At 43.2% G+C, this 17785-nt stretch overlaps 1 protein-coding gene across 1 annotated transcript in view; it reads left to right on the forward strand.

Moving 5' to 3' along the window:
- Window positions 1-17785, forward strand: part of LOC126176203 (beta-alanine transporter-like) — a 503717-nt gene that overhangs the window by 3226 nt on the left and 482706 nt on the right. The window contains exons 2-3 of the mRNA XM_049923347.1: window positions 16542-16606; window positions 16718-16928. Of these exons, the coding sequence (XP_049779304.1) occupies window positions 16542-16606; window positions 16718-16928 (276 nt within the window). The remainder of the gene's footprint in view (window positions 1-16541; window positions 16607-16717; window positions 16929-17785) is intronic.

Below are 17785 nucleotides of genomic sequence, written 5' to 3' on the forward strand. Positions count from 1 at the left end.
TAGTCACAGCTTTACTTCTGCCAGTATCTCGTCTCCTACCTTCCAAACTTGGTACTTAGAAGTTTCCGACCGACACGGAGGTAGACAAGGTACTCAATATACTGCAAATATCCGTAACTGTCATCACTCACACTAACGTTTACATGATAGTGATACATACTCATGTAACATTAACCAAGGGAAGCAGAAACGATAATGACTCAGTGCCAATTTTCGGGTGAGAACTGTACCGACGAAAGTAAAATTCTCCCTGTATAATTTTGCTTTGTGTCGTCCTGTAGTAAAAGTTCGTAGCCTTCAAAGTCGTGTGCTAATCAGGCTAATTTGGTTCTCATGGCGCTTCACCAAGTTAACAACGAGGCCTGGACTGCAGGAAATGTTCTGAAAGTGTAATGGTGTCAAGAAGATCTTCCAACTCGGTCACAACGTACACTAATGTGTCAGTGTACCACACGTAGCCCATCACCGGTGATAATGTCAGACATCACTCCAACACACGATTGATTCGGCGAGTTCGACTGAACGTGGAAGTCGGCGATACGCCGTTTGCCCCCCGGTGGGAGTGGTCAGTAAACACTTTCATACCATTTAAGAAAACACACGCTGAAGTATTCTGCTGTCCCATCACATTTGCGTGGATCAACCCTCTTCCCTAAAAGTAAACCACCTTGAGCGCTGAATAAACAATCTATGCTGTGCAGATTTTCAAGTTTTTACCTGGACTAAATAGACTTAGTCTTTCCATTTTTTAAAATTTGTGACAATCGTACTGCACTCAGCATCTGAGTGACCTCACAGCGATCTACGGAACGTGGCTGTAACTTATGTGGCCTCCTCCTGTATGCCTTACTGTGCGCACAGAGGTTACAGGTTCTAAATAGAAACACGGGTGGCCATTCCCAACTAGGTTGGACGCCTACCCTGCTTATATCTGAGAGCCTCTCGCCACTGTGCTGCGTGAATGTTATTAACTACTCCCTTTCAGAACTGACCAGGATATTAGCTGACCAAAAATAGGAAACGAATCTACTCAGATGGGAAATGGTCAAACCAGTCATCATGCCCTGGCTTGGCAGAAGCCACAAAAAGCGCGTGAAGACATCAACTACCGTTAAATTGTATCAATTTCCACGTTTAGGCCGCGCAATCGGTCCCACATAGTCCTTTAGAAATCTTGTATGTAGGTTTTCCTTCTTGACTGGACCGTAAAAGACACGGATTGGTATTAGCATTAGGTATAGCTGCCTGACACTGTCCAACTAGCCTTCTGAAGTCAGAATTTGAACAACGACAGAAAGGATGCTGCTTAATCTTCATCATAGTTTTGAAGGTCCATAAATGAGTACCACAAGGAGAAAATTGGAAAGAAGGAAAAACTGCTAGAATAAGTTCACAGGGAAGATATTTAAAGTTACTCATAATATTTAGTGCGATGACGTAGTGTACACTTACTCATATAAAACCCCTCAACAGAATGACCCGATGGAGCAGATTTTAAAAACTAGTGATACTGGTATTGATTGTCTTTAAAGTTTTGGAAAAGAAGGTTCAAAATCGCTCTGAGCACTATGGGAATCAACTTCTGAGGCCATAAGTCCCCTAGAACCATAAGTCCCCTTAGAACTACTTAAACTTAACTAACCCAAGGACATTACACACATCCATGCCGGAAGCAGGATTCCAACCTGCGACCGTAGCGGTTGCGCGGATCCAGACTGTAGCGCCTAGAACCGCTCGGCCACTCCGGCCAGCCGGAAAAGAAGGAACCTTTGTCAGTACGACATTAGTGAACTCAAAATCCCCTTCTACCTGCAACAGTTCATGAACCTCCTGGCCATGACGGAAGATTCGACTCAGTGGTTGACACTTCCTTTGTATGATTAATGGTACAACAGAAGGATGGAATCCGCACCACCCAATAAGCTATCAGTAACTTTTTGTGAGGATGAGCCAAAAGCCAACTTGATGGCTGTGTTGTTGGTCTGTAAATGAAATTTTCTGTGAAATAGATGGAATTTAAATTTTTGTGGGCTGATGAGAACAGCCAACGCCACCAGCTTACGTACCGAATAATTATGCACACCAGTAGAAAGAGCTCTTAAGGTGTATGTCACTGGGCAATGGCCTCCCTGGTAGTCTTGCAACAGAATGGTGGCAGTACCTGAATTGGAGTGTTTGTCTGCAAAATGAATTCGCATTGAAAATTAGGTAGAGCAAGTCAGGAACATTATCATGTTACAGCAAAACTAACAATTGGCCCCACACACCGCCACTGTCACTTGAAATTATAATAAATTTCTCCCAAAAAAAAAAAAAAAAAAAGAAAACATTGTAGCAAAGTACTCTCATGCACTGCAATGTTACGGCAAAATGATCTCGTGCAGCACCATTGTTGCACAAAATTGTAGCATCACCGACTTCATAGGATCAGAGCTGTACTTGCAAGTTGTGATGTACAGTAAGCAACAGAAATTACTCAGCAAGTAGAGACATTTAAGTCTGCGTCTTTTCATGGTTGTAGCGTAGAAGCTGAAATTTACTAGAACGTTAGGCCGCATAATGTTACACTACAATATCCTCTTTGTCACTGAAGCTTACACCATTTTGCCGGTATTTTCTTCAGGGGCTTCTAGTGTTCATGGTCAACTGAACAGTTTATTGTGAACACTAAAAGACACTGAGGAAAATCCCAGCAAAAAGGAGAAAACGTGAATCACAAGAAGAAATCATAGTGTATCATGATGTGGCCTAACATCCTAGCAGATTTCACCTGCAAGTCAAATTTTTTCAACAAGTAAAATGCTTGGTCAGGTTCATGACGTCATGTAAGCAGGTCAGCACCCTATCCATAAGATTACAAGCCTCACTTCTTGACAAAGATATCATGACATCACAGGCAGGTCATTGACCTCGGCCGGCCGCGGTGGTCATGCGGTTCTAGGCGCTGCAGTCCGGAACCGCGGGCCTGCTACGGTCGCAGGTTCGAATCCTGCCTCGGGCATGGATGTGTGTGGTGTCCTTAGGTTAGTTAGGTTTAAGTAGTTCTAAGTTCTAGGGGACTGATGACCTAAGATGTTAAGTCCCATAGTGCTCAGAGCCATTTGAACCATTTTTTTTTCATTGACCTCGACCATATGACACACAGTCGAAGAGGGCAGGATCTACGGCAAAGTCTTTAGTTGGTAAAACACTGCACTTTGATATGCTGTTTAGTTTTCAAGACTGATATCTGATACGAAGCTGTACTGGGTTCTGAGCCTTACTCGTAAATTTTTTTGTCCATAACTTCAATTATGCGAAGACCAAATGTAGTAAAACTTAGTATTAGCCTGTCAGAACCATCGATTACATGTTTCAACTGCAGATCGTGATTCATTATGTTCTTCTCCTCTAAAATTTTTATTGATGTGTTTACGTATCAGTAATAAACATCTTCAACTTTTGACACACATTGTAGACATAGAAATACTATACACATTGACATAACTCGCTGGACATTCTAAACGTGAAAATATCATTGCGGCACTTCACATCATTGTATACGTTATTATCTTTATCGTCCCTTAAACTGTGGGTGTCTAGTTTTTTTCCACACGGTTCTGTAGCTCATCTCCGTGGCCAAGGTCGCTTGCGCATGCTTGTGCAGTGACACTTAATCTGGGGATAAGCCAGTTAAAATCCTGGGGGGGAGGGGGAATTTAAACTGCCAGTATTTGACCTGCAAGGAGAGGATAGGTACTGGAGTAGGGTTTCTGATCACCAGATCTGGCGCCAGTGTCCTGGTTTAATTACCAAACCTCTCTGCTGCGTCTCACGAAGTGAGAGCGTGTGACATTGTTGACAGTGATCCACATGTATTGTGAGAACATTAAACTTTGTGGCCCTCTTGGCAATGTTCATGAGGAGTAGACTATGTACTGCCATCGGGTTTCACCCTCTTCCTTTTCTCATCATCATAATTATCATCACCATCATCATGATGTCGTAAATAAATAAACAAAAAAATCATATTCTCTAGGTCAAGGATGAAATGCTAACTTCGTGCTTGTCACGATACATGTCTTCCGTAGTTATAGAACTATTTAGACACGGAATAAGCGTACTTGAAATTAATTTGAGAGATCACACATAGAGTTAACATACCACACATTACTTGCGTTCATCCATTATCTACATTAATTGGGCCTGTTTATATGCTTGTGCTCTTGCCGGCTTGATATAGTATTTTAGCCAATATATAACGTGTGCAGTTATAGGCTTGCTCATGTTCGTTTTGGTATATATCCTAATTTAGGAATAAAATTTAAATGTTAACTGCCTACTTAATGGTTAATTTTTAGTCATGTTAGTTTTGTGACAATGTAGATCTAGAAGTAGATTGGGGACACTTAATTTGAGAGTCCTCAGTCATGGTTTGAGTATCTATTAAGGCGTGTGTGTGTGTGTGTACCTGTGTGTGTGCACATGCATTTGTGTGTGTGTCTGTGCGAGTGTGTGTGTGTTTGTTTCACAGATCACAACGTTTACATATCTTGTTCACTCATGTAAGTTCCGTACGTTAGACAGTTTATGTATATTTTTCTTACAGTTCTCTTGAACATGGCGCAAACAATTCACATACTAAAGACCCTAGCCAATAAGATGGGTCTGTGGTTAGATTTCGATTCCCAGTTTCGTTTAATGACCGGTTTGGTACTGGGTAGGGTGTGGCTTCTTTATTAGCTAGTAAAAGTACTGGGCTAAGAGCAGCTATTTCGTTTAATTAGGTACTGGATCATTGACTGGGACTGGGTGATAGGGGTGTACAAAGAGATAAGATCGGAGGAGAAGGGTATGCCCACCGTGGCTTGAGATATCTAGGATCGTAACACCCTCCCATCACATTCCGGGCCTCCACATGACAAGGACTGACGATGTCCAGAGTACGTATTTGGCCTAAGATTGCTATTACCTTCCCACTAGTTCACTCTTGTTATTACCGACCTGCAGCAGGGATGAAGACGTTCTCAGCAATTGTTCAGATTGTAGCAGCAGACCTCCTTTGCGATTTTTGTAAGTCCCAAGCTACATGAACTCATGTGCTTGCATGGTTGACATTCGTCCTAGAGACAATCCCAGATTAATAACACGTTTATTTGTAGACTGAAATTATGGCATATCTTGCAGCTCACGTGTACCGTCATTTATGCAGTACTACTTTGGTAACTAAATACTGCACTTTGGTTTCAACTACTTACCGTTCAATTTGTCTAGCTGCTGCCTTCATGATTTCTTTTAATTTTTGATCACTGGATGTAGTTTGACGAGAACAGTGTGTAGTCAGAGAGCTTCAGTTGTGCAGTTAGCTAATGTCTTTCAGGAAAATCCAGTTGCAGAAGTGTCACATGAAACTAAATTTCATGAGGAACATTCATCAAGAGAAAAGTTTTTCATCATGCAACTAAAAACTTGGGTAAATAAGTAAGGATATGTTGCTAAACACAATTTTCATGATTATTCTCTTGATTAGTAGAATTATTTATGGAATCTAAAGCCGTTTTTTGTACAAACGCTTATATTACTACAGATGCATTTGGAATTTTCTCGATGCAAAACAGCGGGCTGTGCTTTCCTACTCAAGACTTTTTAGTAGCTTTTAAATATTGGGTATATGATTAAGAAAATCATGGTTATAAATTATCGATTTTTTAAAACAATATCGTGAAGAAGATATTGCATCATGATATTCTTTCATACTCTTCATAAAATTACTTTTACATGTCTATTAGCAATAGAACCCGACCAACAGTATTACCGAATGGACAACAATGTGATATTAACACTAACTTAATACAGAGTTTGTTGTCAAGTGATATCTGTAGTATCGTATTCCTCAAACATGTGATCAATCATTACTGAGTTAAGTGTCAGTCAAACCTATTTCATGTTGAGTTGCACAATGTCAGGCATATATGTATTAATAAATTTCCGAACGAGTCAAATCTCTTGGGATATACAGCAAACGTGATTGTGGTATTACAGTTTATCGCTCTATGGGTAGGTTGTTGTGATAACTATTTTTGTTGTACATGTTGCTGGTTACTCTGGTACTGGACATCGTGCATTAAAAATTGGTGCTGAACTAACCTTTCGAGTCTGATGGAAGAGGGTCACTTCGTTATCTTCTGTACGATGCTTGAAGCGAATGTTGAGAGTTTCACTTAATGGAATACAATTGAAATTGCTTTCCCATTCTTTTCCAGATGAGCAAGTGCTCTGGTATGCACCGCTCACAGAATTAACACAGCATTAAATCGAACATCTACTCCTTTATCTGCTATCCTAGTCACAGTTTTTCAGTTAAGTCTGAATAACAAGTAAACTGTTTTTCTTCTACTGCTTTTGTTTATTATCAACTAGTTTTCGCCTTATTGAGCCATCCCCAACAAAACAACTTCTTACCGTCCGCAAGAGACTCAAGTTCTTTGATAATCCACTTGCACAGAATGTTGTGAACCCATTTTTTTCATAGTTGTAATTTCACTTTGCGCAATGGACAGTATTAAACGTAATACATAATGAAACTACCCAATACTACAACATTGCAGGCTTATTGTTATGCTACAGCATTTGGTGCACAAAATTATGTGGAAGTGGGCTGTGTCTTTGCTTATAATGTTTGCTTACCCAGAAGCTACAGTCCCTTTCGAACGCCAGTCAGTTGATAACTGAAGATGGCTTAGCAAGCTAGAACTAATTAGAAATAAAAACAGTTTATTTGTTGTTTAATATTAAAGGGGGAATTGTTCTATCAAGACGTGACGAAAGAATCAATAAATAAGAATTGTTTATTATATAGGTAAGATAATTCCAGTGATATATATGCTCTAATTAGTTGATGTCAGCGATTTCTTGTGGTTCTCTTCTTTCACTTTGTCTTTATCCTGCAATTGCGCGGGGCCGGCGTGACTACTAATGGCCAACCACTGTGGCCGATCGGTTCTAGGCGCTTCAGTCTGGAACCGCGCGACCGCTACAGTCGCAGGTTTGAATTCTGCCTCGGGCATGGATGTGTGTGATATCCTTAGGTTAGTTAGGTTTAAGTAGTTCTAAGTTCTAGGGGACTGATGAACTCAGATGTCAAGTCCCATAGTGCTCAGAGCCAGTTGAACCATTTTAGCTACTAGTGGCTTTGGCGCCGTTAGTTTAAGTGATGCGTTTCCTGTGCCACCCCATTACCTGGGCTGTACGATGCATCCATGACAAGACGGACATGGGGAAGGAGTAGACAGCCACAATAAACTAGAACATAGTGCACGGAGGTGAATTCTGTGTAATGGTTGTCTTCGAATAAAAGTGTTTTTTTCTGTTCATATCACTGCATATTTCTTTTAAATTACTTCTGTACTATACTGTTGCAGTACTTTCTATGTGTGGTCCAAGATTCATCGAACTTTGTTACTTGGCAGTGTCACTTGCTAAAGTTACTTTCGTCCACAAGTTCTGCACAACAGTGTATATCGCAGTGAACTACAAACCTCCATGATTGAAGTTAGAGGTCCACATATTTTGATAGTCCTGTGTCAGTATTAAAGTACTATCTTTTTTAACAAGGACGTTTCCTCGTGCAACGTATAATACACTTGCGAACGCTGTTGACAGATACATGCAACGTACATCACATTTCTCTGAGCTCTTAGAATATATCGAAGGTTTCTTGAATGATTCTATACTTACATGACTGGAATGTTCAGAAATAGAAAGGCATTAACCAATACCAAAGCTTACGTAATTTATCAGAATAAATTATAATATTCTTAAAGATAAGAACCAAACAATAGGACGTGTGTCTCCTTTATTGCCAAAATCTTACAATCAGAGTTCACAAATGATAATGCAGCTACACTCCTGGAAATTGAAATAAGAACACCGTGAATTCATTGTCCCAGGAAGGGGAAACTTTATTGACACATTCCTGGGGTCAGATACATCACATGATCACACTGACAGAACCACAGGCACATAGACACAGGCAACAGAGCATGCACAATGTCGGCACTAGTACAGTGTATATCCACCTTTCGCAGCAATGCAGGCTGCTATTCTCCCATGGAGACGATCGTAGAGATGCTGGATGTAGTCCTGTGGAACGGCTTGCCATGCCATTTCCACATGGCGCCTCAGTTGGACCAGCGTTCGTGCTGGACGTGCAGACCGCGTGAGACGACGCTTCATCCAGTCCCAAACATGCTCAATGGGGGACAGATCCGGAGATCTTGCTGGCCAGGGTAGTTGACTTACACCTTCTAGAGCACGTTGGGTGGCACGGGATACATGCGGACGTGCATTGTCCTGTTGGAACAGCAAGTTCCCTTGCCGGTCTAGGAATGGTGGAACGATGGGTTCGATGACGGTTTGGATGTACCGTGCACTATTCAGTGTCCCCTCGACGATCACCAGTGGTGTACGGCCAGTGTAGGAGATCACTCCCCACACCATGAAGCCGGGTGTTGGCCCTGTGTGCCTCGGTCGTATGCAGTCCTGATTGTGGCGCTCACCTGCATGGCGCCAAACACGCATACGACCATCATTGGCACCAAGGCAGAAGCGACTCTCATCGCTGAAGACGACACGTCTCCATTCGTCCCTCCATTCACGCCTGTCGCGACACCACTGGAGGCGGGCTGCACGATGTTGGGGCGTGAGCGGAAGACGGCCTAACGGTGTGCGGGACCGTAGCCCAGCTTCATGGAGACGGTTGCGAATGGTCCTCGCCAATACCCCAGGAGCAACAGTGTCCCTAATTTGCTGGGAAGTGGCGGTGCGGTCCCCTACGGCACTGCGTAGGATCCTACGGTCTTGGCGTGCATCCGTGCGTCGCTGCGGTCCGGTCCCAGGTCGACGGGCACGTGCACCTTCCGCCGACCACTGGCGACAACATCGATGTACTATGGAGACCTCACGCCCCACGTGTTGAACAATTCGGCGGTACGTCCACCCGGCCTCCCGCATGCCCACTATACGCCCTCGCTCAAGGTCCGTCAACTGCACATACGGTTCACGTCCACGCTGTCGCGGCATGCTACCAGTGTTAAAGACTGCGATGGAGCTCCGTATGCCACGGCAAACTGGCTGACACTGACGGCGGCGGTGCACAAATGCTGCGCAGCTAGCGCCATTCGACGGCCAACACCGCGGTTCCTGGTGTGTCCGCTGTGCCGTGCGTGTGATCATTGCTTGTACAGCCCTCTCGCAGTGTCCGGAGCAAGTATGGTGGGTCTGACACACCGATGTCAATGTGTTCTTTTTTCCATTTCCAGGAGTGTATAAAGGTACTTTCCTCTTGTGCGTTAAAACATTTCCATTTCCAGACAGAATAGATAATGCGTGAGCAATGGATTACTAAACAGTTTCCTTTTAAAAAGAGACAATAAATAAACGAGGGTCTCTGACGATTTTGGAATTTTTCTAAAGTGAGGATACTAAAATATATATCCACATGCACTGCAACGCTTCAGAGTACCAAACAGAATTGTTTTCGCAGAATAAATATTGTCTGCTTTCGGACAAAAAGCGCAATAAAATATTCGAAAAAGAAAACATACCGCACATGTAATACCTCACTTCAGCATTTGGCATGGCTAATCCGCAACGTGAAGGTCCTGTTAATGGATTCCACTGAAAAAAGCTGTTATACAATAGCAACGGAACAAACTGTAAATGAAATTATTCAGATCATTCCGTATCACTATCAAATTTAAACGAACCGATTTTACGTCTGAAACTCAGTTCACTGAAATTGAAACAAATTTGCATTTTAGTTTCTAAGTTTCTGCGACATATTCTAATTGTGTGAATCATTTAATGAAAATCTTGGGTATTAATCGATTCAGCTGTATTTTGGTCCTTTACCACTGTACCACTACCTGTTTCGCGGCGTTAAAGCCCCTTCTTCGGGTGACATATGTTTAAAACGTTAGAGCGGAAGAGCTCGGAATGTTTTTCCTAATATTCGTTGTTTGTCAAATACAAAACACCGCTAAAAGACGGCATTACATGGATTAAAAACTGCTGTGGTTGCCCCTCTACAAGCTTATCTGCATTTAATCAAAAATTCTCGGCTGTGATTCGCCAGTTTTCTAACACTATCAACGAAACATCGATACATGGGTTCAATGCATTTTACAGGATTTTCGGGAGGCATTATCCACATGTTTGGTGAATTATATTGTTCTTCTGCCGAAACGTGTAATTGTAATATCTCCTCAGTTATAAAGCACCATCTCCACAGATAAGCAACACAATATTTATAACTCTAAAATCTGCCTAGGTAACTCTCGAAGAGATACGTATGTCGCGGCGCTTCCTCGGGTGCATTTTAGTTCATTTATTGGCATTTAAGACAAGTGGGGTTACTTATTAGATTTCCTCAACCGTCACCTGGAAGTCTTATTACCAATTGATAACAAGGAAATGGATGAAATCCAGAGAACAATGGAAGAAATGAGACTTATTCGGATCTGAAATTCCTCGTCTGCTGAAATCCACTGAGAGTGCTAAAAACTATGAGGTGCACATTTAATACTACAATTATTCAGTTTGCTTATTAGAAGCCATTGTAGAGTCTATCTGGGACTTCCCTACCAATCTAAGTGAAGACACAGAAAGTTTATCGTGTCCATTTATCCAGGATATTTGAAAATTCTTCATATTGAGAGAAACCATATATTAAACCATATGAAAACCATATATTGATCATTTTTGTTACTCTCCGAAACTCACAGTACTGTATATAGTAATGGATGTTCTGTCAAGTGCTCCTCTACCGAAATGTAGTAGCATGAAGAGTGGGTGCTGCGGCTAAGTACATTCTTACGTGACACTATCGACCCTTGGCACGGATTAAGCCTCAAAACCGTGTGGAATGCCACGACTTACTTGAGCACAAGGTTTTTGTCATGTGGTGTATTTTATGTGCCGGTAACATTCCCACCAAAAGCGGCCTTTCTTATCCAGAAATAAATGATTGCAAGAACAGGATTTCGACATTCGTCTAGTTACATACAGAAGAGATACACTATAAATGGGGCATTGGACATTCACAAAACTTAGATTTTACGACATAATATGGCAAATGGAAAATGAATCAGTGGGAACCAACCACAATGCAAGCGTCTTCCCTGGCGAATAATCAGCGTCTTCCCACATCGATTTTATGATTCGACTGGCTACAGCAAATGAAATTCAATCAAGTGATGGACGGTAAATGTTTCTTGGCAACCGAAGGATTCGAAAATTGAGATAGTCGTCCATTTGAAAGCGAAGCTACAAGAACACATACTACGATACAGTGTACACTCCGGAGCAGAAGCAGTGAGCAATAATTATTAATCTCAACAGCTTGCGTCTATTCCTTTTAATTCATCAATGAGAGGGGTACGGAGTCACTACGAGCACCATTTTTAATGTAGCGGATTGGATGAAATTTACACTAACATGTGTAAGTAAACAGTCACAGTCACAGGAGAAGGGACAGCACAAGTATCAGTATACTGACTCCCATAGCCTTCGTGATTATTTATTATATAATTAGCATGTGTAACGATGTCGGTTGTTCAATATACAGGGCGTCCCATTTACCTTGACTACCCCAAATAACTGTTCGTTCAGATGAAAATTACAAAATGTTTCAAGCAAATGTTCTTTATCCGTCAGGGGGACGTCAATCAGCATGATTGCCTTCGTTGTAGCTTTTATTTTTACAAAGATATGAATAGCGGTATGATATTTTTTAACTGGCACCCTGTATTTTGTATTCGGTAATTCATTTCCTCTCCTAAAGACCTATTAAAAAGTTTATCACAGTTTACTATTCACTGGCACATAACGCTTTTAATTACATAATGCAGCATTGACTTTGAGCCCGGGATCACAAACTCGTCCACTTTCTGAAGTTGTCAGAAAACAAATGAAAACCAAGTAAAAACATAACGCAAAATCGACTTTGACTCTCCTGTACCATGGTCCAGTAGTATAACTTTCAAAGGTGCTCAAAGTGGCGACCGTGGACACAGATACACTGGTGCACCCGTTGAATGAAAGAATTATTTACTGCTTATAGTGTTGCCTGCTGAAGAGGATTATAAGCAAGCACGATACGTTCCTGCATGTCCTCTGGAGTTGTTGGAATATCGCGATTAACAACGTCTTTACTGCATCCCCAAAGCAAAAAGTCCCGAGGATTTAAATCAGGAGACCTAAGAGGGCAATTAACTGTTCCTCCTCGACCAATCCACCTGGCAGGATACCTTCAGTTCAGAACACGACGTGTACGCAAGGCATTATGTGCTGGAGGTCCATCGTATTGATACGACATAAGCATTCTAGTTCTTAGTGGCACTTCATTCAAAAGAGGAGGAAGAATTCGTGTGAGGAAGTTGCCATACGCTGTGCCGTTTAGACTACCATTGATGAAATAAGGGCCAATAATTGTAATACCAAGCGTCCCACACCAGACGTTAACCCTCCATTGACGCTGATGTTCCACCTGTCTTAGCCATCGTGGATTGTCGCTGGACCAATAATGCATGTTCCCTGTATTTACCTATTCTTTGTTTGCGAAGGAACATTCATCGGTGGTTAGATTATTGGAGAATAATTTCGGGTTGACGAGGATTTGCTGCTGTACCCGCTGACAGAACTGTACACGATTCTGGAAATCATTCCCATGTAATTCTTGATGCACATGTACATGGTAAGGATGGAACCAGTGACGTGTAAGAAAATGTACACTGGTTCAAGAAAAGCTAATCTTGTGTTCAAGCTGTCGTGTGCTCACATTTGGATTCATAGCAACGGAAGCAAAAACGGTAACTTCAGCAGCTCCGTCTGTGCGAGTGCTACGACGATTGCGTTGTCGTGGGTTGGAACCTCCCGTTTCCTAATGCGTGGCAGAAAGATGAGAAAACATCCGTCGGGATGGTGGTTTCTTGTCAGGATATCGCTCTCTGTGCAGTTCCGCTGCCTGCGAAGCATTTACTCTACCTTCAACTACAACAATAAAAGAATCGTTATGTCGATACAATTTGTAGGAAGGATAGCCTTTACTGTATGCCTACTCTACACAACAGTATTTAAAAGGACTAAACTACTGCACTAAATGTAGCCGTACATAAGACAACAGTATTGCAATTACTGTTCTGCTGACTTATATTCCCCATAGATGAGTAGCATTACTGCCTTCTCTTCGTTGGTGTCGATTTTACTCACACAACTCTTCAACTGACGATGGGTGACGGAATGACGGGTGTGCTTTCTAATTATGTTTGCATTTGTCCTCTGTCAACGTCAGCACGTGGATGTGTTCCATTACCGGGGGGGCCTTGACTAAGCGCTGGGAGCGTCAACGTCAATGTTGTATTATGTACTCAATAACGTTGTCTTTCAGTAAATGGTACACTTTGATACATTGCTGAATAGGTCTTTAGGAGTGGAAATGAAATACCGAATAAAAAATACAGGGTTCTGTTTAGAAAAGTCATACCACTGTTCATATCTTTGTAAAATACAAAGCTACAACCAAGGAAATCTTGGTGCTTGGTGTCCCCCTGACGACTAAAGAACATTTACTTGAAACATTTTGTAATTTGCATCTGGACAAGCAGTTATTTAGGGTGGTCAAGATAAATGGGACACCCCGTATAGCCGGCCGTTGTGACCGAGCGGTTCTAGGCGCTTCAGTCCGGAACCGTTCTGCTGCTACGGTCGCAGGTTCGAATCCTGCCTCGGGCATGGATGTGTGTGATGTCCTTAGGTTAGTTATATTTAGATAGTTTTAAGTCTAGGGGACTGATGACTTCAGATGTTAAGTCGCATAGTGCTTAGAACCATTTGAACCACCCTGTATATAAAAAGTAAAGATGAAAAGAATGGGAAATTATATTTGACATGCGTCAACTTCCAATTAAACGTCACATGTTACTCGAAGAATAGTTTTGTTGTATTCATTCAGACTTTGAGGCGTAGTTTTGGAACATGTCAGGTTATGTTATTCCTACAGGGGCGATAAACATATTTGGGCGACAGTTGCTTTGACTGACTCAACTGCGGGAGCATGTGGTTTTGGCGGATGGAAGTGAGCAAAATTCACAACAAAAGCCTTCAAGAATCAGTGAAGTAGAGATGCCAAAACCGGAATGAGTAGCCTTTCTGTATCACGCTTCTTAAAGTCTTAAAATACAATAGCTACAGTCTGTCATTCAATTTCAACAGTGGCCATGAGACCGATCCGTCGTTCTCTTTTAGTTTTGACTTCCCAGTTAATGTCTTGACTTCTAACGTCAGAAACTATTTTTGCACTGAAGCGCCAAAGAAATCGGTATAGGCATGGGTTTTCAAATACGGCGCTGGGTCTGCAACGCCTATATAAGACAAAAAGTGTCTGGTGCAGTTGTTACATCGGTTACGGCTCCTCCAATACAAGTTATCAAGATTCAAGTGAGTTTGAACTTGTAGTTATAGTCGACGCACGAGCGGTGGGACAGAGCATCTCAGAGTTAGCGATGAACTGAGAATTTTCCCGTACGACCTTTTCACGAGTGTAGCGTGATTAGCAGTAATCCGGTAAAACGTCACATCTCCGACATTGCTGCGGCTCGATAAATAGCAACGACGACTGAAGAGAATCGCTCTCCGTGACAGAAGTGCCACCCTTCAGCAAATTACAGAAGATTTTAATGCTGGGCCATCAAAATGTGTCATCCTGTGAACTATTCAACTAAACGTCACGATATGGGCTTTCGGAGCCGAAGGTCCACCCGTGTACCCTTGATGAGTGCACGGCACAAAGCTAGACAACTCGCCCGCGCTCGTCAGCACCGACATTGGACCGTTGATGACTGGAAACATGTTTCCGGCTCGGACGAGTCTCGTTTCAAATTGTATCAAACCGGATGGACGTTTACAAGTATGGAGACAACCTCATGAACCCATGGACACTGCATGTTAGCAGGGGACTGTTCAGGCTGGTGGAGGCTCTGTAATGGCGTCGGGCTTGTGCAGTTGGACTGATATTGGACCTCTCATACGTCTAGATACGACTGTGACAGGTGACACGTACGTAAGCATCCTGTCTGATCAGCTGCATCCGTTCATGTCCGTTGTGCAGGGCTACAGGAACACTCTTTAGAGGTTAAACACTTCGGCTGACCACCAAAATCCCCATACATGAACATTATTGGGCACATCTGGGATGCTTGCAACGTTATGTTCAGAAGAGAATCCACCACTTGGTAAAATAAGGATTTATGGACAGTCCTGCTAGATTCTTGGTGTCAATTCCCTCCGGCGCTACTCCAGACATTAGTCGAGTCGAAGCCAAGTAGAGTTGCGGCAGTTCTGTGTGCTCGCGCGAGCCCTACACGATATTAGGCGGGTGTACCAGATTCTCTCTCTCTTCAGTGTGTAAAAAGCATTGTGATAGACGACTTGAATGAACAACTGCCACATTTAATTTTTCAGTATCGTATAAGCTGGCTTTCCCTTGGTGCCGAATTCGGCTTTATAGGCTATGATCATTAGAGGTAAATCAATGATGGGAAGCAGATGATTGGGTCAGTTTTGCAGCTTCTGAGGAAGCATCTACGACCGAAAAAATGGTTCAAATGGCTCTGAGCACTATGGGACTTAACATCTATGGTCATCAGTCCCCTAGAACTTAGAACTACTTAAACCTAACTAACCTAAGGACAGCACACAACACACAACACACAACACCCAGTCATCACGAGGCAGAGAAAATCCCTGACCCCGCCGGGAATCGAACCCGGGAACCCGGGCGTGGGAAGCGAGAACGCTACAGCACGCCCGCGAGCTGCGGACATCTACGACCGATATGGAGCCATTATAGAGTGCACATAGCATTCCCGAGAGATTGTGGATCCTCTGCACGGTATTGCTTCTTCAGGCAGAGGATCATATTATACCGTTGAGGACTTTGCATAGCAAAATACCAGTTAACCTCTCTTGCAGCTAGTCTCTAAGAACCGAGATGTGTCACTGCTTCATACATTTTTTTCCTATATTTGATCAATTACGAGAAATAAGAAATCACATACTGTACAATTTAATCAATGGCCAATAAACCGGTCTCTCACAGACGGTTTCATTCAAGAATTACGCCGGAGACTCATACAGACACAGAGAGGGACATCGTATTTGGCCGGAAGCAAAGTTCTTGTTACTCACGCATTAATTTGTTTGCGTGCTGTTCTGAGGCGATAGTAATGAGGGACGTTCAGAGAGGAATGAGCTGGCATCGACACAAGTCTTCGCACTGGCGAGTGTAGAGCTAGTGAAGGACTGTTGCTTTTGAAGCATAGTGAATGTAAAACACTCCACGGAACATTGGCGGTCACACCGTAGACGAAAGTTGAAAGTGGAAGGAAGAAGCGAGAGGGACTGGATTACTACCGTGAATATCTTTCACAACACTTTAGGACTTTTCAGCATTTCAAGGATATTTATATGCCTATTAATACGAGTAGACGGGTCTTTTGCAATAGATAATTGGACCAGTGTGTACAGAGTTTGCAGCTCGAGCTTCCGCAGACATAGCATTTCCCTACAGGTAAGTACGAAGCAGTATCGAACTCCCAGACTAGCTGCGACGTTTGACCAATATGATCAAAATTCTGCACAGCCCGACCAAGTACCAACAGAGATACGGCGTGTGTTGCAGCGCGCCGCTGGAGGAGCGCGACGGCCTGGCGTCGTTCTCGCAGTGCCGCGTGCTTCGGCGCAACTTCTCGGCGCTGCTGGCCGCCGCGCCCTCCGAGGAGGAGCTGCTGCTGCTGCCGCGGCCCGCGGACGACGCCAGCGCCGCCGCCGGGCCCTGCCACAGCGGCTGGCACTTCGACTACTCGCAGTACGCCACCACCGTCATCACGGAGGTCAGTGCGCGCCACGTACCCCTAATGAGCGCTTCGCAACTCTCCCAAATACACAGCCTTGTCACTGTAACGCTTTACGCTGGATACCGGTCCCTTCGGTAATCTGGTCAGCTGATAATCACTGAATCGAATTTCGCTGGGCATCAGTCACTCTGAATGAAGCTTTTTCATACTTTATTTCAGTGAATGATACTTGTAATGCAAATGATATTCTATAAAATATCAATGATACCCATAAAAGTAAGGTCGGTGAAGTTCTGCGTTTTCTACCTAAAACGGCCCATCAGGCCAGACAGACCGCCGTGCCATCCTCTGACGAAAGCCCCATTTGATGTGGTATGGAGAGGCGTGTGGTCAGCAAACCGCCTTCCTGATCCAGAGCACGCAAACCTCCTACAGGCGATGAGGATTGCGTGGTCTGGATCTAGAGAGCTATGCCAGCAGAAGGTTAGCTGCAAGATGGGTCATCCAAGTTGGGTAGGACAAAGGGGAGGAACACAACTAAGTGTGTTCCTCAACGACCCTTTCTCCAACTACCTGCCCTGCCTCTTTTCCTGTCACCTCCAGTTACAGTAAACTTTAAAAAAAAAATCAGGCAAGCCGGAAGGTTACAACGTGGCAGCCCGATTATCCAACCATATTTTCACTGCACTCGTAAGGTGACGAGGTGAATGGTTTCAGTTTCCTTTAATACCCAAAAACAGGTGCAGATCAAAGTCACCTCTATTGACAGTAGTGGGGTAAAGAGAGCACCCACACAATTTCTTAGAGCAGGTTGCTTACATCAGGGGCAAACATACATTCAGGGGTAAACCTATTGTTACGTTTTGATTAACGTGTCCTTAACCCACTGTTCC

Source organism: Schistocerca cancellata, chromosome 3, assembly GCF_023864275.1.
Source record: "Schistocerca cancellata isolate TAMUIC-IGC-003103 chromosome 3, iqSchCanc2.1, whole genome shotgun sequence".
NCBI lineage: Eukaryota > Metazoa > Arthropoda > Insecta > Orthoptera > Acrididae > Schistocerca > Schistocerca cancellata.